Raw genomic sequence first — 20,801 nt, 5'->3', positions numbered from 1 at the left:
TATTGTCAGCTGATGCATGTGACAATAATAAACATACGTCCATTGATTTCAAAATAAGAGTCCGGAGCTTTTCTTTTGCCTTTCCTTGTCCTTCCCATAGACTGTAAAAAAGATCCTTCCACACAAAAGTATATGTTGATTATACGTTATAATTTTATTATTTTTTTCTATACATTTGTCACTTTGCACTAAATTACATTTTAAAGATATTGTTTAGAAAAAAAAAAATCTACATGCGGCCGTTTCTCTTCTTTTGCCATTCAACTGTTCCCATAGTTACTAAATGTTTTCAGAAGTGCTTTTGGTGTGAGGGACTGCAGGGTTTGTCGATTTGCTTTGGTTGTGGGAAACAAACGTAAGGCCTCTATAGGATTTTTACTTTCTTTAAGTGATTTTATAAACTTTTACGTCTTTTACGTGTTGTCAATATGAAGCCACCTGATGACTGTGCTGAGGTTTGTATTTTTAAATGTGTGTGCAATTTGCTGTGTGTGTGAGAGAGAAAGAGAGATTAAATAATATTGTATTTAATAATAAAATAATAATAAAATAACACATAAACATGTTCAACTTATGTGCAGCATGAGTACTGCACATAAGTTGAACATGTTTATGTGTTTTCAGAAGGAGGAATCCTTCCTGGTCATGTCTGATTTTGTATACAAAAATCTATATATTTTTCAGACCCCAGAAATGAAAAAGAAACCAGATTTGTATGGGCAGCTCATAATAAAAGAAAAGGCTGATAAACAGTAAGTGAACAGATTTTTTTTTATTTACAAACAATACGATATAGTCTTACTGAGAGGCATACTTACATATGCCTACATGTCTAGTTATGAAGCAGGTGTTGGTGCCATGTCACAGTCTCAGTTTGACAAGGCTGTGTCTTGTTTCTCAAAGGCCATACTGCTCCAGTCACACCAGGTAGAGGCCAGGCAAACTGTTTTATGGATTGTAAATAGTACTCCATAATTATTTGGCCCTGGACATTAATCACATTTTATATTTTTCCTAACTGCAGACTCAGTTTTATGTCCAGCGAGCAGAAGCATATCTTCAGCTGTGTGACTTCCAGTCTGCAGCACTAGATTACAAACACGCCTGCAGTCTGCAACCAGAGACTGAGGCCTACCCTCAACGACTCGCCTTCATATACTACCTACAGGTACAAGAATTAATTTATTCACAGATAATAGAAATCAGATTAGGAGTTATGAATATTACAATCTGTGGACCCATTTTTAGGGGTTCAAGCGCATAGCACTGAAACCCTATTGTAATTGTTAAATTTTCCAAGGATCAGCATTTCAAACCGTAAGTCGTAGAGACTTGAAACTTTGAGGGCTGGTAGTACTCCTACCGCCTACAACGTCACCAAGGCTCACCCCGATCGGCCTGACGGGGGCGCTACAGCGGTCAAAAGTACAAAATGGCTCATACAGTATCTCACAGAAGTGAGTACACCCCTCATATTTTTGTAAATCTTTTCAAAAATCTTTTCATGTGACAACACTGAAGAAATGACACTTTGCTACAATGTAAAGTAGTGAGTGTACAGCTTGTATAACAGTGTAAATTTGCTGTCCCCTCAAAATAACTCAACACACAGCCGTTAATGTCTAAACCGCTGGCCACAAAAGTGAGTACACCCCTAAGTGAAAATGTCCAAATTGGGCCCAAAGTGTCAATATTTTGTATGGCCACCATTATTTTCCAGCACTGCCTTAACCCTCTTGGGCATAGAGTTCACCAGAGCTTCACAGGTTGCCACTGGAGTCCTCTTGTTGTTAGAGACCTTGCGCTCCTCCACCTTCCATTTGAGGATGCCCCACAGATGCTCAATAGGGTTTAGGTCTGGAGACATGCTTGGCCAGTCCATCACCTTTACCCTCAGCTTCTTTAGCAAGGCAGTAGTCGTCTTGGAGGTGTGTTTGGGGTCCTTCGGCCCAGTCTCTAAGGGAGGGGATCATGCTCTGCTTCAGTATGTCACAGTACATGTTGACATTCATGGTTCCCTCAATGAACTGTAGCTCCCCAGTGCCGGCAGCCCCAGACCATTACACTCCCACAACCATGCTTGACTGTAGGCAAGACACACTTGTCTTTGTACTCCTCACCTGGTTGCCGCCACACACGCTTGACACCATCTGAACCAAATAAGTTTATCTTGGTCTCATCAGACCACAGGACATGGTTCCAGTAATCCATGTCCTTAGTCTGCTTGTCTTTAGCAAACTGTTTGCGGGCTTTCTTGTGCATCATCTTTAGAAGAGGCTTCCTTCTGGGACGACAGCCATGCACACCAATTTGATGCAGTGTGCGGCGTATGGTCTGAGCACTGACAGGCTGACCCCCCCACCCCTTCAACCTCTGCAGCAGTGCTGGCAGCACTCATACATCTATTTCCCAAACACAACCCCTGGATATGACGCTGAGCATGTGCACTCAACTTCTTTGGTCGACCATGGCGAGGCCTGTTCTGAGAGGAACCTGTCCTGTTAAACCGCTGTATGGTCAGCCACCGTGCTGCAGCTCAGTTTCAGGGTCTTGGCAATCTTCTTATAGCCTACGCCATCTTTATGTAGAGCAACAATTCTTTTTTCAGATCCTCAGAGAGTTCTTTGCCATGAGGTGCAATGTTGAACTTCCAGTGACCAGTATGAGAGAGTGAGAGCGATAATACCAAATTTGACACACCTGCTCCCCATTCACACCTGAGACCTTGTAACACTAACGAGTCACATGACACCGGGGAGAGAAAATGGCTAATTGGGTCCAATTTGGACATTTTCACTTAGGGGTGTGCTCACTTTTGTGGCCAGCGGTTTAAATATTAATGGCTGTGTATTGAGTTATTTTGAGGGGACAGTAAATTTACACTGTCATACAAGCTGTACACTCACTACTTTACATTGTAGCAAAGTGTCATTTCTTCAGTGTTGTCACATGAAAAGATATAATATATCTATATATATAATAAAATATTTACAAAAATGTGAGGGGTGTACTCACTTCTGTGAGATACTGTAACTCCTGAACCGTTAGGCCTAGGCTCAAGTGTCTTATATCTTTGGAATCCTTGGTTCAAGTCTTCGCTGGTCGCCCTGGCGAAATTTCCAGGTATTTTGGATGTTTTGAAAAACCTACTTTTGCGAACTAGTCCTAGGTTTTTGACCCGATCGGAACCAAACCAGTGCAGCGAGATTCTCCGGAGTCTGATTGTCAATAGTTATCAAAAAAACCTAAACCGGCTATAACTCGTGAACGGAATGGGATATTTTCACCAAACTCAGCACACCTATGTAAGAGCTCATTCTGTGGTCGTGTGAAAAAGGATGCGGCGACTGGCCACTTGGTGGCGCTATAACAGGAAAAAAACATGAAAACGGCTATAACTACTTCACAGTTAGTCCGAGAGACTTGAAAATTGCTGTGCAGCGTCTTCGTCCGAGGGTCCACTATTGTCTATGAGGACACTGACGCAGCTCGAAAAACATGTCCGCCGTCGGCCACTGAAGTTTGAGCAGCTATCAGACAACTCGCTGGGCCTGTTTGACTCATGGCCCTAGAGGCCTGTGAGAAATTCTAAAGAAATCGGCCACCGGGGAGCGCCTTCACATTTTTTCACGTGCGTAAAGCATCATGTATCGCACGGTTTTTCATGTATGTCCACGACATTCGTACCACATGGTAGAACCCCTCACTCTGAGCAACTTTGCCTCTAGGACCGCCGCTTTCCATCGAATCGTTCGTTAAATATTGGAGATGATTTCAAAAACCAACTTTGGCGAACTAGTCCAAGGTTTTTGGCTTAATCTCAAGAACTCTTAAAAAGCTTTAAAAACCATATATTTTCGATGGTATATTGCCTGTATTGGCTGTAAATGGTCTTTTCCTTTTATAATTTAAGTGGTTACATGCTTACTAAATAAAATGTAAAATCTTTTTGCACAAGTGTTTTAAGGCCTTAAAATGCTTGAACCCCGATAATTGCTGCTTGCAGCTATATTTCTGTTTTTGTTTTGAAATGTAAAAATGCCATTATAATAAAGACTATTTTTTTTACTTCATGCCCATTTGAATTTTATCAATATGCGTATGCATAGTTGAAATGCATTTTCCATGCAAATAAATTAATAAATAGATAAAATGTGCAGAAATTTAAAGCCACCATCACAACAGTCCTTTGCCACAAACATTGTTAATGCCCAATTATATGTGTGTTTTAACTGTCCTTGCAGGGCCAGTGTCTTTTTGATTTGGGGAAGTTTCTGGAGGCTCTGGAGTCTTTCACAAAAGCTGCAGAACTCAAACCCTACTTCCGGCCTTATCACATGAGAAGGTCATTGTAAATTTTAGCAGATATTTGATATTTGAAGTGCCCTTCAAAGAGACTTGAAGTCTGCATGTGTCTGAACTAGCTGAAATAACCTCATAGCAAGCAATAGCATAAAATGCCACCAGGTGGCGCTAAAAGCTCTTTCTTCACCTCACTATCACCTAAGGTTCAGCTGTTTACATTGAGTGCTATTGCTTCTTTAAATTTCCATCATATGTATGTGCATTAGGCACGTTCATAATTATTGGGTAACAGCATAATAACATAATTAAACATATTACTGAGATATTATTAATTAAAAGATGAACGAAATGTATGTGTACATTTAAGTCACATTTAAAAATATGTGAATGTCTTTGCATTATCTAACAAAATATCAAAGTAGCATTTATTGTTAAGAAATATAGTTTAAAATATAACTAAGTAGACCTTAAACAGACTTTTCATGAAAAACATTTTGCAAAAAGAAATTTTATATTTATTTATTTTTTAAATTTTAAAACAATAGACATATTGTTCAAAATGAAGACAGAAGGTATTTGGACACCAAACAATTGATCTACATCAATTTCCACCTGTAACATTTAACAGATTTATTTAGCATGTCATTTTAAAAGCTGAAAAAGGTTGAAAAGTCAGGTTGAAGTAAACCTCCGTTGAAGTCTAAACAGTGTCAAAATTACCCTCAACAGTACGAAAGAGTTAAAAGCCATTGCACAAATGGCTAGAAAAGTGCAGTTAGTCATTTAGTTTTCTTTGCTGATGACACTTCATTTGATATTTTAGATCTAATGCAATGCAATTCAGACATTTTTAAGTGTGACGTAAGTCTTTAAAAGTGTCCAAACACTGTTTTGGGCTACAGTGGATAGCATGAGATCATAACTTTCCATCATGTTTGCCTTTTTGTTTATATATTCATAGCTTGGCATGTCTGACTGCTCTGGGCCGCTACTCTGAGAGTCTTCAGTTGGTCAGTAACTGGCTGGAGACGGACGGCCAGTCAGCTGACCTCCTCATTCTGAGAGCTCGCCTTTACCACCAGCTCAATCAGGTCAGACCATCATTCACAGCTTACAGAAAAACATTTCCCTTCAAGTGACTGTAATAAACAGGTAAGAGGGCTGTTTGTCTCCTCAGATGACTTTGTGCTATCATGACTTGAGGTCAGCACTCAGGCTGAAACCATGCTGTCCAGTTGCACTTGCACTGTTGAAGAGGCTAAAGGAGGCAGCAGAGCATTCCCATCAGGCGGCTGTTGATAAGGCATTGAAGGGAGAGCTTTCAGATGCACTGAGGAAAATAAACAGCGCTCTGGAGTATAACCCCAGTAAAGCGCAGTACTACCTCTTTAGGTAAGGCTTAGAAGAGCTGCGTATTATTACAGCTTGCTGAAGAATTGAACTAACATTTTCTGGTTTTATATACATTTTCTGTTACAATTATTATTTTTTTAAATTTTGCTTTTCTATGCAAAATACATATATTACCAGGCAAAAATTTAGAGACACTGATTATATGTTACTGTTCTCCACATTTTACAATAATTGCAAAATCATCAAATGATGCAAATTTGTTAAGAATATTTGAGCTATTTAAGCTATATAGCTATAGCTTCTTCAAAATTTGTCTACATTGATAGCCATGGTACTTGTATGATACATGTCCCCCCCAAAAAGTGGTATTACTATGGTACCATGTCCAAAAAAATTCTTCTAGGCAGTATCAAAGACTATAGAATAACACAAGATGCGTCACTTGTATTATATAGGAGAACATGCAATATGGTGGAATAAGTCCTGCCTTCTAAATAAGAGCCAATCGCTGATTGGTAAAGTCATCCCGTCTCTGCAGCGGCCGTTAGAAGCTCCGGTTCCTATAGAAACAGTCAGATGCGTGCCTCTGAAATGAGACACAAGAGACGCACACTTAGGACTGCGCATGTGCATTAGCTTGATCCAGCCTGAAAAATACAGGTTTTTTGTCATGATTTGTGTGTTTAGAAACAAAATTTATGAGACAGTTGTTGTCAGATTTCATTGGTGATTTCAAATATGAAATTTAATCGAAAGCTTGGAAAAAAGCTTTGGAGAATTTGATGTTTCCCCATTCAAAGAAATAGGAGCTGCACTTGAATGCCCGAGAGGCGTTTCAAAGATGGCCGCCGAGTGAAATGACTTGTCTTAAAGTGACTTTGGCAGTACGTACTGGTCCACCACCTAGACCAACACTAAACCAGCATAAACAGAAAGATAGACAGACAGACAGAGCATAACACACCATTGGCTAAAGAAGGAGGGAGCGTGAAGTACTGGTGAAGTGGGTGGTCTAAGTCACATATGATTGTTGTATATGCTTTAAGAAACATAAATAAAGTAACACAATTGGATAAGTTGGAGGTGGAAACAAATGGCACCATACAAAAGAACTCGCTTAATAATGCTAAGAAGATGAGGTTGGACAGACAAGTGTTTACGGATAGCTGTAAGTCTCTGATGACGGCACATGTAAATGCCCAATGTGTGATGAGTGAAGTTAAGGTCTTTGTCCAGTGTAATGCCAAGGTATCTGAAGTACTCCACCATTTCGACCTTCTCGCTTTTAATGGTGATGGATTGGTGTTTTGGAGGAGCTAAAAAGCAGTAAGAAAATTATTATTACACCATAAGCAAAAAGAGGATATGGAGCGTGTTGCTAGGCAAAAAAAAAAAAAAAGAAAAAAAAGGGGGAAAAAACGGGTCATTATTATTATTGAGCAGTGCAAGGATGGCTGTCATCTGCATATTTAAAATAGTGGGTATTGGTTGTAAACTTTATTTGAATAACACTTTTCAAACATTATAGCACAAAGTGTGTCACAGGACATAGCATTAATAATATATACAACAATAAATAATAAATTGTTAACATTAGAAAACACAAGAAAATTAAAATATACATTTTGGATGGACATCAGACCAGAAGTTCCTTAAGAGCTAACTAGTCTTTTCAGCAGTGATACACATTAACCATCTTGTTAGTAGATTCTTTGTAAATGCTTTTAATAAAATAAAAAGACAAACTAAAGATATTAAAGTAGACATATAATGTAAATGGTTTTAAAGTGCACATATTTTCTGCCTGCTCAAAGGGGGATACTTTATCGGCGCCTGAGAGACTTCACTGCTGCCATTGAGGATTTAGTTCTTGCTGCTGAATTCTGTGGAGTTGAAGAAGATCCTCCTCAGGAACACATGCAAGACAACTCAGAGGATTTAGAGGAAGATGCTCAGACACAACTGGTGCTCACATACAATGATTTTGCAATTCAGTGCTTCTCCCACAGTCTGCACAGCGAAGCCATCATGCTGCTGAACAAGGCCATAGAGAAACAGAGAGACGCAAGTGAGCTGTTCATCAACAGAGGAGGTGTGGACTGACGGTTAAAGAGGTTAACGGGTGTTGGGCTGAGATTGGCATAGAAAAATCTCAGAAAAATATTCAGAGAGAGGTTATTGAAATGGCAGTTCTTGAATGCTTTCTTGTTTTACTTTTCTTAAAGTAACAGGGCAGAATTTGTATTATCCAGATAAAATTTGTCTCCTTTTTCCTCCAGATTGTTTTTTTAAGCTTTGTGATTGGATCTTTGCATTGGCTGACTATCAGCAAGCAGAGGAGATGGACCCGGACAACACAACTATCTGGCTACGACTTGCTGTTATTCACAACACAATGGGTCTGCACAGCTATAATGACAAGTAGGTTTAAACTATAGTGTTAAATGTGAAATTGAAAACATATTTCTTTATTTTATGCCTCTTGGTATTATTTTAGAAATGTGATTTGTTCCAGGAAGTACCAGGAAGCAGCAGACAAGTTTTCTGTTGCAATACGGTACAACCCTGGTGTAGCTCAGTACTATGAGAATCGAGCCAAAGCTTACAGCAAAGTGGCCAAAATGGAAGAGGCCAAGAAGGATGCCATCAGTGTTCTTATCTTAGAGCCCACCAATGACCAGGCAAGTTTCTCATCTCTTTGTCACATTCCCAAAATATGGTGGATGTTCCCTGCTTAAAAATACAGCATAAACCAGCATGAATTCCATGTTGGTCCGGCTGGGTTATGTTGGTTAGAGCTGGTATAGTGCTGGTCTAGCTGGTGGACCAGAATAGTCATGCTGTTCTCAAGCAAAACTGAGCTGTTGTAGCTGGTCCAACAGCACTCCCACTTCCCATTTTTTATTGTGATGTATATCTGAGTGAAACGCCTCCTCAAACAAGAAAAAATGTAAGACAGACTTGATTTTGTCCATCAGGAATTGATTGTATCATTGTGGTTTGCTATTGCTGTGTAGGAGAAGTTTGATTAAATATTACAATGGCACGTGAATTTTGAGCACAGATAAATAATTTATTATAAATACAGAAATATTCCATAAAAAAACAAGAATTCTGAAGTCCATTTTGATTTCATGGTGACTTTAAAAATACAGTTATTGGTTGTTTTTTGTTACTAATGAAACATTTTGTGTAAAATATTTTATCTCAAATTTTTAAACTGGGCTTGAAAATAATTACTTGAAGAATAGCAAGTGTGCAAAAGTTGTTTAGTTGTTTTAGATGTAAAAAGACAATCTTTAAATTGAGTTTGTTATTCTTAAATCTCGGTTTAGGTGGTGCCTTTGCTGTTGAGTCTGCTCCCAGGATGCTCCTTGACTGATATTATGTCCTGTGCCACTGCACAGTCAGTCAAAACCCTGCTGGTCGCAAAGATTCAAGCTTTCAAAATAGCAGCATCCAAGGTGTCAAGGTTTGTTGGCTTGCTTACTGAACTTACTGAGGTTTATAGAGGTTTTATTGATTATAGAGATGTCTGGGTTCTCATATCCTCAGAAGATTTTATGGTAGTTTGTGTGACTGTGGGTTTAAAGGGGACCTATTATGCAAAATTCACTTTTGCATGGTGTTTGGCTATAAATGTATGTTGGCAGTGAGTGAACACAACCACCCTATAATGATAAAAATCCAACCACTCCTTTTTTTTTAATCCCCATAAATCATAAGCAGTGTCTCAGAACAAGCCGTTTCCAGATCCCTGGCAATGTGATGTCACATTAGCCACAGGCCCCACCCACGAATGTTGACAGACACTGCCGTTTTAACAGAACCGCCCTGAGCGAGTTCACAGCGAGTTGTAAAGTCTGCCATTGCTGCACTGACAAGAATGTCTCCCAAGTGTTTTAGGTGTTCTGTAGCTGGATTAATCCACATAGCTCTCTCCATTTACTCCCTAAATCTGAGCCACTACAGACGAGGTGGATTAATTTTGTTTTTGAAGAAAATGCTCCCTCAACTCTACCGAAATTCGTTTATGTCTGCGCGCATTTCACACCGGACTTCTTTGTGAACGAATGTCAATACAAAGGGACAATACAAAACAGAGGTTGTGCTAAAAATTTGTTACTCAAGGATATATCAGTACAAACTGTTCGTGATCCAGCTTACAGTCTCCAGAGTGATACTGGATACGGCAGTAATGAAGGTGAGAGCACTTTATTACAGTTCATCGGAGTTGATTTACGTATATAAAGTTTACCAGTTTATTAAGCACCACCCGAAAAGGCATAAGGTCTTTATATATTTGTTTACTGTTAGTTGTAACGAGTGTTTCTGTGTACTTCGCTATGTATGTTGATGATAATGCGAGAGAGAGAGAGTTTATGGATAATATTTTAATGCACACTTGCACTGTGTTTTATTAAGCTCTTACAGTGATTTTCTAGAGTGAAAACGGACGCTTCATCTTTTGTGTGAAGTACAATAAACATCATAAAACTCATCGATAAAGTCGAACAGGGTCCGGTACAACAGGCTTGTACTAATATAGTGGATAAAAACAACAAGACAATATAAGTTAACCGTAATTGAACCAAACTATACCTGTTCTATCTCCATGCAGCATTCGCAGTTTCTGACATTATAGTGCGTCCTGACTGACTCCTGACACCAGAGAATCAGCTCTTGAAGCTCCGCCCTCTTAGGCCGAGCGCAGCAGCATTTAAAGGGCACACACTGAAATGGCGCGTTTTTGCTCTACCCCAAAAAGGGGCAATTTTAACATGCTACAAAAAATTATCTGTGGGGTATTTTGAACTAAAACTTCACATACACACTCTGGGGACATCAGAGATTTATTTTACATCTTGTAAAATGGGGCATAATAGGTCCCCTTTAATGCTAGGAATCAATTTTTAGTTTTAAGAGCACCATTTCTCCTGCTAGAGGTGGCAGGATGGCCCTTGCCAAAGATGACAGCCAATCACAAACATCCTCACAGAAGTTACAGGCTGAGGATGGTCCAGAGCGGAAGATAAAGCCATGTGTTGCTCCAGTAGAGCTGCACAGCAAGCTAGTCAAGAGAAAACAGGTACACCTGTGGTAGATCTACAAATAAAATGTTGGTGGTGACGTAAATGCTGACCACTACAGTGATACAATGGCATATTATCACTTAAACTATACAGACATTACCAATTAATTGTTTGGAATCAGTAAAACATTTTATATTTTTATTACCCAAAGTAGTATTTAATTGTTCAAAATTACTAATATGAATTATTAATATTTGAAATGACTGTTTTATAATTTAGTCTTTACCTGTGGAGGCAAAGCCCCATTTCTCTGGTTTACTTAGAAAAAACTATTACCTCATCAAGAAATTATTCCAATGTGCTAATTTGGTATCACAGAAATCTTTTTCATAATCTTAGCACAGTTAGAAATGGCTGTGATTCTTATAAATATTCTATCATTCTCAGTTAAATGTGTGAGTTTTCTCTAAATCTGTTAATTTGTGACATTAATCTCTTCTGTTTATGGTGTCAGATGAATCAAGCTGTGAAAAGAGCCCTGCAGCAGAGGCAGCCCCTGCACTATGACGGGCCACGTCTGGCCCCTATCCACTCTGTACGTGAGGAGCCTAGCACTCAGCAACGGCCATATGTGTGGAGGAAATTTGGGGGCTTTGGGCTCAATTGTTGAAGACTCATTGGAATGAATCATTCTCAGCAATTCTGGTGACTGGGTAATCTGTTACTCCCATAATACTTTGGGTTTACTGAAGTGAAAACTTAAAGGGATACTACTTCACTCAAACATGAAAATTCAGTCATCATTTAATCACCGTCATGTCATGACTTGACAGCTGTATGACTTTATTTCTTATGTGGAGAAACAAACAAACAAAAATGTTTTTGTTTTGTTTTTGAAGAACATTCGAGTCCAAACATCATTGGACCCCACTGACTTTCACTATATAGACAAAACATTTTTTTTTTCAAAATGTCTTCTTTTGAGTTCCACAAAAGAGAGAGAAACACATACAGGTTTGGAATGATATCAATCATGTATATTTCCTTTTAGGTTAGAGATTATTTTGGCATTACATTTGATTTAGTCAATCCCTTGCTATAATGCAGTGGGAGTTGTTTTGTTCGTAGCAGCTGTTGCTGCTCAGAGGTCCTCAGCAGCTGGGGAAACAGCTGAGAAAGTGAGCGAGAGAAGAAAGCGAGAGAGAGAACAGTATAAAAACACCACTGGCAGCTGATCCCAGACTTTTATCACAGACATTTACACTCCCTTGCTAATAGTGAAACACATGTTTTCAGCCCCTAGAGAAGACAGCCCGAGATTTTTGGCATAGTAATAATGGAACAATCAGACGTCATTTTCTGACATTTATTGTCTTTGTGCAAAAAGAAAACATACATGAAATAAAGACTTTAATTTCTGTAATTGACCATTCAGTCCAGTCTGCAGTTATGTAGGCTGTGAAAAGGGCATTCTCTCAGCTGTGTGGTGATTTAAAATCTTTACTAGACTTGCAGCTTATCTTTGTAGATGACATGAAGTAAAACAAATATATTTATAAAACAAATTTCTGTGGTTCAGTCCTTATTGCAGTTTTAAAATTATCAAAAATGAAAGAGGTTTAAGGCATATCCTTCATGGCAGTGTGAGGATATTTGTAAATGTGTAGGATTACAGTGTATTAAAGGTGCATCACAAGTGGTGTGTTTGGAATAGGATATATACTGCTAGTATTATATACACTACTAGGATCTATTTTCAACAGTCTTACTTTATTAAAGGGTAAGTTTACATAAACGTGAAATTTCTGTCATTAATTACTCACCCTCATGTCGTTCCAAGCCCGTAAGACCTTCGTTCATCTTCGGAACACAAATTAAGATATTTTTGATGAAATCCGAGAGCTTTTTCGTATTCACAGCAATGTCATAACCAATTTCAAGGCCCAGAAAGGTAGTAAAGACATTGTTAAACTAAATAAACTAAATAAAACAAAAACACTCTGGCACACAAGAACTACACAGAAGTAACATAAACCAACCTTTAACACTGAAGACACCAGTAAAAGAGCTGAATTGAACAGAGGGTTTAAATACACAGACCAAACGATGGAGCTTAATGATACACAGTTGAGCACAATGCACTCTAAACAATAATGTATTGGCTCAACAAACAAACAAAAAAACAACAAAATAAAATAAAAAAATAGTGCAACAGTTTGCATCAATTTATTTTTTTTGAGTTATGACAACTTTGAGTGAATTTAATTTCAACCAACAGGCTACACTGAGTTAAAGGAACTAAATAATTTGTAGCATAAACACAATTTTTTAAGTTGATTATTTAAAAAATTAAGTCGTTACAACTATCAAAATTGTAGCCCTGGAACCAATTAATCTTATCTATTTCAGTTTAAATCAACAGCTATCATAGCACATGCTAACATAACTTATTTAACATGCATATTTAATAACCAAGATAAGATATTACTTGTCACTGGCATTAGCGCAGTCATTGCTTATAGAGTCAATTTAGTATTTACCTTTATGTATCTACTCTTCAGCACAATGGTAACTACAAAAACTTCAACATTACAGAAACTCTTTTAAATGTTAAACATAGCATAACAGCTCTTTCCCTTCACTAAAAACAAATAAATTAACACTTAATTTCAACATTTATTCTACTTATCCAGTCCTATGCAAAGCATGCTGGGAACTAGAAATCCACTGACTAATTTCCAAAGTTATCACAAAGTTATCATGAATTTCATTAAGTTACTACAACCTAATTTAAAAAAAGCCAATTAATGCATAAATTTGAGTTTAAATTACAGATGATATTAAGCTGAACTCTACAAAATAATGTTTGGAACTTAAAAGTTTAATTAAAACAATAAATTAGAATTTTTAACTTGCAACCATGCATTTATTTAAGTTGTGGTAACAGGTTCCCTGAATTAATTTTTAGAGTGTGGGTTGCTATGAAAAGTGTGTCTGACCTATTTTCGCATATACAACCAGAAGGCACGGTGTGGAGTTCTGCATCCCACAATGCAATGCACTAAATTTGATCTTACATTTTAACTGTTATGAATGAACCAGAAGTGATAGAGCCACAATAACATCTCCTTCTTAACTCATTATTTATTTCTTGATTGGACTGCACACAAAATTAGTCTAAATATACATAATTTGAATTAAACAAGCAATGTAACTGGAATAAGTTTGAAAAATAGTATGTGAAACGGTATGCATTGAAAACATTCAGTGTATATTGTGCAGTATGCACTTCCCTTTCAGGGGAACTCGCGTTGCTTTGAAGACGCTGTGGGAACGCTCTGTGTGATTGCATCATGAAGCACATGTGAAATCAGTCCAATGGTTTGCTGAGATGTCAGAGGCGGGTGACGTCACAACCAGGAAACTATAAAGCATGCCCAAAGAGTGCAGCGCTACTTTCTGTGTCTTTAGTAAGCGCTATATGTGAAATCATATGTCTTATTTGGTGTTGTTTGTCTACCTCCATTCATTATATTATTATCATGGCAAGCAGACAGCAGTTTAGGTTGTGTGTTCCTCCCTGCCCATGCTACATCACGGTTGGGGATACACACAATCATTGCATTGTTTGTTTGGGAGCGGATCATGCACAGCGGAGCATGCACAGTCAGCGAGAACGGATCGGCGTGGAAAGATGGGTTGAACGCCAAAAAAAATGTATTTAGGCCAGTCACTCACTCTGAAACAGTTTCAGAGACTGTTGGGTCTGATGGCATCAGCATCCAATGTGATACCGTTTGGCCTGCTGTGCATGAGACCCTTACAGTGGTGGTTCAGGATCAGGGGGTTTTCCCCGAGGGGCAATCCTTTTTGCATGATCAATGTCACGCGACAATGCTTATGTGCCTTGGTAATGTGGAAGAAACCCTGGTTCGTATGCCAAGGCCCCTTGCTGGGAGCTCCTTGTCGTTGCAAGATGCTAATGACAGAAGTTTTTCTCACTGGATGGGGAGCGATCCTAGAGGGTTGCTCAACTCAAGGTCTGTGGAGGGGACACTATCTTTCCTGGCACATCAGCTGTCTGGAAATAATGGCTGTCTTTCTGGCTCTCAAGAACTTCCTCCCAGACCTCAGGGGCCACCATGTGCTCGTCCGCTCAGACAACACATCGGTGGTCGCCTACCAGTGGGATTTGCGCTAGTGTCCACTTTGCAAACTGGTGCACCAAATCCTCCTGTGGTCCCGGAGGAAGCTGCTTTCACTCAGGGCAGCTTATATCTCTGGGTGCCAAAACCTGTCGAGGCAGGGGCTGAGGCCCGGCAATGGAGACTCAAGTGGATCTGTTTGTGTCTTGAGAGATGTCTCACTGTCCATTTTGGTTCTCTCTCACACATCCAGCTCCTCTCAGACTGGATGCTATGGTTCAGACATGGCAGAGGCTATGTCTGTATGCATTTCCTCTGATTGCACTGCTCCTGAGAGTTCAGAGACAATGTCCATCTCATCTTGAAAGCCCCGCGGTGGCCGGTCAGAGTATGGTTTTCAGATCTTGTGTCGATCCTCGACGGCTCTCCTTAGGAGATTCCAGTCTGGAGGGACCTTCTGTCTCAGGCAGGGGGCTCAATACTTCACCCCTTCCCAGAACTATGAAAATTGTGGGCTTGGCCTCTGAGGGGGCCTAGCTCATAGATTCTGGTCTCTCAACTGAGGCTGTTGAGACCATCCTCCACTCCAGAGCTCCCTCCGTGAAGAAATTGTATGCCCTGAAGTGGAGAGTCTTCACTTCTTGGTGCAGTGGTCATCAAATTGACCCAGTTAACTGCCCTGTTGGTACGGTGCTGGAGTTCCCGCAAGAGCGATTCACTGCAGGGTTATCCCCGTCCACTTTAAAGGTTTATGTGGAGGCCATAGCTGCTTACCACATTACTTTGGGTGGAATGTCTTTAGGGAGAGACCCATTGGTTACAAGTTTCCTCCATGGCACTTTGAGGCTGAGGCCTGCAGTAAGCACTAGGGTGTCGGCTTGAGACTTGGCTTTGGTGCTCCAAGGCCTGTCCCTGGCTCCCTTTGAGCCTATTGAAGAGGTTCCAGTCAAGGAGAAGTGCAAGCTAGGATAGGATAGGAGATCTGCAAGCTCTTTTGGTTGCACCTTCGTGCTTGGAATTTGCACCCAGCATGGTAAAGGCGGTCCTTCACCCTAGGCCAGGGTACATTCCTAATGTGGCTAGATCTACTGTGCTGCAAGCCTTCTGTCCTCCTCCCTTCAGGGATCCAGACCAGGAATGTAATAATCTGCTTTGCCAGTTTGTGCGTTAGATGCTTATGTTCACAGAGCTGCCCTGTGGTGTAAATCTGAACAACTGTCCATCTGTTTTGGGTCTCCTAGCAAAGGGTCCTCAACATCTAAGCAGAGGATGAGCAAGTGGAAAGTCGAGGCTATCTCACTTGCTTATGAGTCGACCAGACAACCTTCCCCATGTCAGTCCGGGCCCACTCTACTAGGAGTATGGCTGCCACTAAAGCTCTCTTGTCAGGAGTTTCGCTTCAAGATGTTTGTGATGCGGCAGGCTGGTCCTCACCGTACACATTCTTGAGGTTCTATGAACTGAACTTGAGCTCTACACCTGGGGCTTGGGTGCTCTCGTCCTAGTGCTTTTTCGATTTCACACTAGACACTTGTCAATATGGCAGCATGGGTATAAGCGTTCCCTCAGCGTCTTCAACACATCGCAAGTTCCCTTGAAAGGGAACGTCTTGGTTACGACTGTAACCTTGGTTCCCTGAAGAGGGAACGAGACGCTGCATCGCCCTGCCATACTTCCTGAGTGCTTGTCAGCAACTTACATTAGTTTTTAGAAGCTAGTGCTCCACTCTTTGGACATGCTTTATAGTTTTCTGGTTGTGACGTCACCCTCCTGATTTCACATGTGCCTCATGACGCAATGACGCAGAGAGTTCCCACAGCATCTTCGACGCAGCGTCTCGTTCCCTCTTCAGGGACCAAGGTTACAGTCGTAACTAAGATGTTAGCAGTCTTGTAGTATTCCATTACAAACATAACCTTAAGCCCTATTCGGACTGTAATTATTTCTCATAGGGACATAAGGTATTTTCTACCTCATGTTAATAAGAGGCTGCATTTCCACTAATTTCCATATTTTTAAAATGACATCCATCATTTTAAGATATACCATTTCAACTATAGCGTGTCTATCTTCCTATTTTTAAACAAGAGATTTAAATAATCACATAATAAATAGGATATTATTTTCCTATTATTAAATTACATATGAATTTATTTGTATAATTCCAAGCATATAACATTTTATTTACAGCAGACAATCATGCGACCACATGAGCAGCACGTTCCCGGGTTTGTAGGATCACTAAACTCGTTCCTCCAATGTGAATAAATTGCCATCTAAATGTATGAGTTTTATCACTGAGGTGCCATGCAAATTTATTTTTACAGACATCCACATGAGAAACAATTACCTTCGAATAGTTCTGTAGTCGAAGTGTACTGCATAGGTGGGCTAGTTGTTGAGGAAATTATCATTATCAACTATTATCAAGCATATCTAAACCAGCTAATTAAGATCCTTGGGTCGACTTGGAAAGAGCAGTTTGTTAAGTACGTTTGAAGTACGTTTGTTACATGCCAATCTTCATTGGCTACCGCAGTCAGGTGACATCACAGACATGCTGGAAGTGTATGTAAGGGTGCCTAGAGAGAACGTTATCAGCTTCTTTGACTTCAGGTGTGCATGGGACTTTGTGTGTGTGGTTAGGAGAAAGAAAACCATGTCTAGCACATTTAGGCGTACCAGGCTAGGTCAGATTTATAACACCTGATGATTCTCATGAGTTTCTGAGATGATTCTTGGAGCATGTTCGGTCAGCCCTTGAGGCTCCGCTCCCACCTGGCTCGTTTTAAAGGGGATCTCGCAAGAAGCCGAAAGAGGATCTACAGGAAGTCATCTCGGCCAAAAGGCAAAGAAAGCCTCTTTTGGCTTCACACTTTTCCGCTGTTAGCGTCACTCCCCTTTTTCTTTCACACCCTTGATGTCTACTTAGCAGTAAAGCTAGACTGTAGAGTGATTGTTACATTCACTTCCTTATTTGTCTCTCCAGAAGCTTGCACTATGGAGATAATATGGACATGCTTCCTCTGTGTTTTAGGTGTTGCAGGTGTAGAGTTTAAGCTCTAACACTATTACGTTCCACTTTTTTACCTGCTGCTTTTCTTAGTGCAGGATGGGCGATGCAATAGTGAAGTGAATATGACAAAGATTGCATATCACTTTTTCATCTGTTGCCTGTTTCAGTACTAGGAGTATGGAGTTGATAGTGATATTGATGTGCCTTCCTGGTGGCACATAAATGGTGGACATAGATGAAGAGATTGGGCATTTCACGGTGTTGTGTTCCACTTGGTCATCTGGCGCCCTCCAGTGAACTGGGTGTAGAGGCAGTTTCAGTATCCTTCATATTTCATATGGACAGAAAAAGGAAAGATGGGCAATTCTGCTGCTCGCGTCCCGCATTTTTATCTGTCTGTTATTCCCGGTGGCGGGAGTTTAGAGGTAGTAGCAACATGCTTCTTCTATAACAGTATGGCTGTGATAAAAGTGGATGATGGGCAATTCCGCAACTTGCGTCCCACACCCTCATTGGTCACCCTTCCCCCTCTGGTACCAGGAGTGCAGAGGTATTAGCTATATGCTCCCTCTGTGATCACGTCAAATAGGCTGGACGGCACAGGATGGGCAGTACGGCAAGGAGAATGAGCTTTCTTCTTCATTTGTCGCCATTTCAGTCTATACCTGGAGGTGATAGTGTTAATATAGAAGGGGGCTATGTTAACACTCTTCCTAATGGATCCTGAAGAGTATCGGGCCAGAGCATGAAGGTGCTTTCGCAGTTAGCGACCCACTTTCTGTTGTTTGCTAGAACTTTAGGAATGGGCAACCCTCAGCTGATAAGGGCTATTTGGTAGGGAGTAGTATGAGAACTCTATGGCACTCCACTCTTTCAGTAGCCCTTCCAGTTTATACTGGAGGTAGTAGTCGGATGGCCATAAGTTGACTAGTTCCCTAGGAGACCTGTTTATTAGGTTTAAGTTTTTGGGCAGTCACGCCTCTGTGATGATCGGTGATAGAGAGCAAAGAAGATGTAGAGCTGCTTAATGCTCTCTCACCAGGTCACCCAAAGAATGGTGCCATGTTCCTTAAGTAGAGCGGGCAGTTGAGAGAATAGGGCCTCTGAGGCCTCTCCTAGTCCTTAGGACCGGATGCTGAATACTTTGCTCTCTTTGAGTAGGTTGCCCCTTTGGAGCTGATGGCCAAGGGTCTGGGTAGCAGTGCTCTAGTCTGCTCCACCTTATTCGTTGGCAGATGCAGTGAGTCTGCGATCTACCTAGCCAGTTGTACCCCCGGGTCAGTTTCAGAACAGGAAATATGGGTGGTATTGAGCTGCAGACATCATACCTTAGGCTATTTAGTTCCTGGTCACTAGGTGCATGCACTGTATGGCAATTTTTGACTACAGCTTTGCTCACTGGGTAGTTTCACAGCATGGTGAGTAGGCATTTGTTCAATATGGCATAGTGTGTATTACTTTCCCATAGCATCAACTCCATGCTGCAGTGTTGAGTTCCACTTCGAAAGGGAATGTCTCGTTTAAGTATATGTAATGCGTTTAAGTAATATATAATGTCATGTTTGCTGGCATGCCTGTATGCCTTCCTTCAGGTGATATGAAGTTGATGATGTTCTCTCTACGTGCCCTTATATACCCTGCCAGTGCCTGTGATGTCACCTGACTGGGGTAGGCAATCAAGATTTGCTTGTAACACACACATGCTTCAGGCCCGTGCTTCAGTTCCCATAGCATCAACTCCATGACACACTGTCTCGTTCCCTTTCTCGTGGAACCGGGTTACATACGTAACCGAGATGTTTTATGAAACCTTTGAGTTTGAATACTGAAGGTTTTTATTAATTCTCTAATAAATTAAACATTTTAACCTATCAATATTGTGTGATCATATATTGTGATGGCGTGTTAAAAGATTTTTCTTTCTGTGACCAGGTACAGCAAGACGTGTTTGCGTGCTTGCACATACATTCTGTTACTTCTGGAAATAAACACTCTAAAAAAAAAAAAGTGAAACAACCATATCATTTATTTAAAATGCATTTTTATATTGGTCTAAATGAAAATCGTGGTTTCTAGTTTAAACCTCTTTTGTACAGTTTGTCTAAAGGTAAATTTTTGCTTAAAACCAGAGTGTCGATGTGAAGAACATATACTGGCAAGCTTTACTGAGTGGAGAAAATATTGTGGGTTTTATTTATTTTTCTGTTTTTTGCTCCATAACAGAAAAGATTATAGATGTAGATTTTTGAAAAGACATCACAATAAAAATTAAGGTCTTTCGATGAGAATATTCCTGTCTTTATTTATAATAAGTAACCTAAATGAAACATTGAATAGTTTTTAAGAAGCGCACTAAGCTCGACAGTAAACATCAAAAAAGGTGTCTGAGATAGAAGGAATAGATAGTTGATCTTCTTGGTTTAAATACATTACCTCAAAAACAAAAAAAGAGGCTGAGAAGTGGAAGAGGGCCATGGCAGACAGTGAATTTCATCCTGCCAACCAGCAATCTAGATACGTTTGCTTTCGAATGAACCTTGCGGTGGTGGGGCTTGGTGGAGTTTCCCTCAGACAGTGTGTGTGGGGGGGCCGAGACCACGAACAAAGTGGTTTTAAACAGACAGTGGTCATAAAGAAGCCCAAAAGTGCTTCACACTGGTGTAATAAAAGTGTAAGGTTACTCTTTTTGGCAGATTAGGACAGACAGCCAGGAGAGTCACGAGTTGCCAGCTTCCCCCCCAGACAAAAACACCTTTCTCTGGGCACAGGAGCTGGTGGCCTGGCCCTCAGTCAAAGAAGTCTTTGCAGACCAAAATTTCATTCACGTTTGCTGGGAGACTGTTTTGTCTAAAACATGCCGTGTGTGTTTGTAATTTTTGGATAGTGTTAGGAGCGTGCAGATGGACTGACTTAAATGGACTGAAGTCTGAAATTCAATGAAGTTTTAAG

General features: G+C 40.3%; 1 protein-coding gene and 1 long non-coding RNA gene across 2 annotated transcripts; both read left to right on the top strand.

Moving 5' to 3' along the window:
• Positions 1-115: 115 nt before the first annotated feature.
• Positions 116-8,396, top strand: LOC127512872 (tetratricopeptide repeat protein 16). Its single transcript, XM_051894231.1, has 10 exons — positions 116-455; positions 685-752; positions 837-927; positions 1,025-1,168; positions 4,245-4,345; positions 5,267-5,396; positions 5,483-5,697; positions 7,473-7,750; positions 7,938-8,079; positions 8,174-8,396. The coding sequence occupies exons 1-10, from the start codon at positions 429-431 to the stop codon at positions 8,394-8,396; spliced, it is 1,419 nt and encodes a 472-aa protein (XP_051750191.1). The 5' UTR covers positions 116-428.
• A 541-nt stretch (positions 8,397-8,937) lies between these two features.
• On the top strand, positions 8,938-12,347 carry LOC127513207 (uncharacterized). Its single transcript, XR_007930362.1, has 3 exons — positions 8,938-9,130; positions 10,603-10,747; positions 11,206-12,347. It is a non-coding gene; the product is annotated as an uncharacterized LOC127513207 (long non-coding RNA).
• The last annotated feature ends 8,454 nt before the right edge of the window (positions 12,348-20,801 follow it).

Source organism: Ctenopharyngodon idella, chromosome 5 (genome assembly GCF_019924925.1).
Source record: "Ctenopharyngodon idella isolate HZGC_01 chromosome 5, HZGC01, whole genome shotgun sequence".
NCBI lineage: Eukaryota > Metazoa > Chordata > Actinopteri > Cypriniformes > Xenocyprididae > Ctenopharyngodon > Ctenopharyngodon idella.
The sequence above is the reverse complement of the archived record's forward strand: the minus strand, read 5'-3'. Positions and strand labels throughout refer to the sequence as shown.

Coding starts and splice junctions, on each gene's coding strand:
- LOC127512872 (XM_051894231.1), top strand. CDS start 429: ATGAAGCCACCTGATGACTGTGCTGAG. Junction 456..684: donor CACCTGATGACTGTGCTGAG/GTTTGTATTTTT, acceptor TATATTTTTCAG/ACCCCAGAAATGAAAAAGAA. Junction 753..836: donor AAAGAAAAGGCTGATAAACA/GTAAGTGAACAG, acceptor CTACATGTCTAG/TTATGAAGCAGGTGTTGGTG.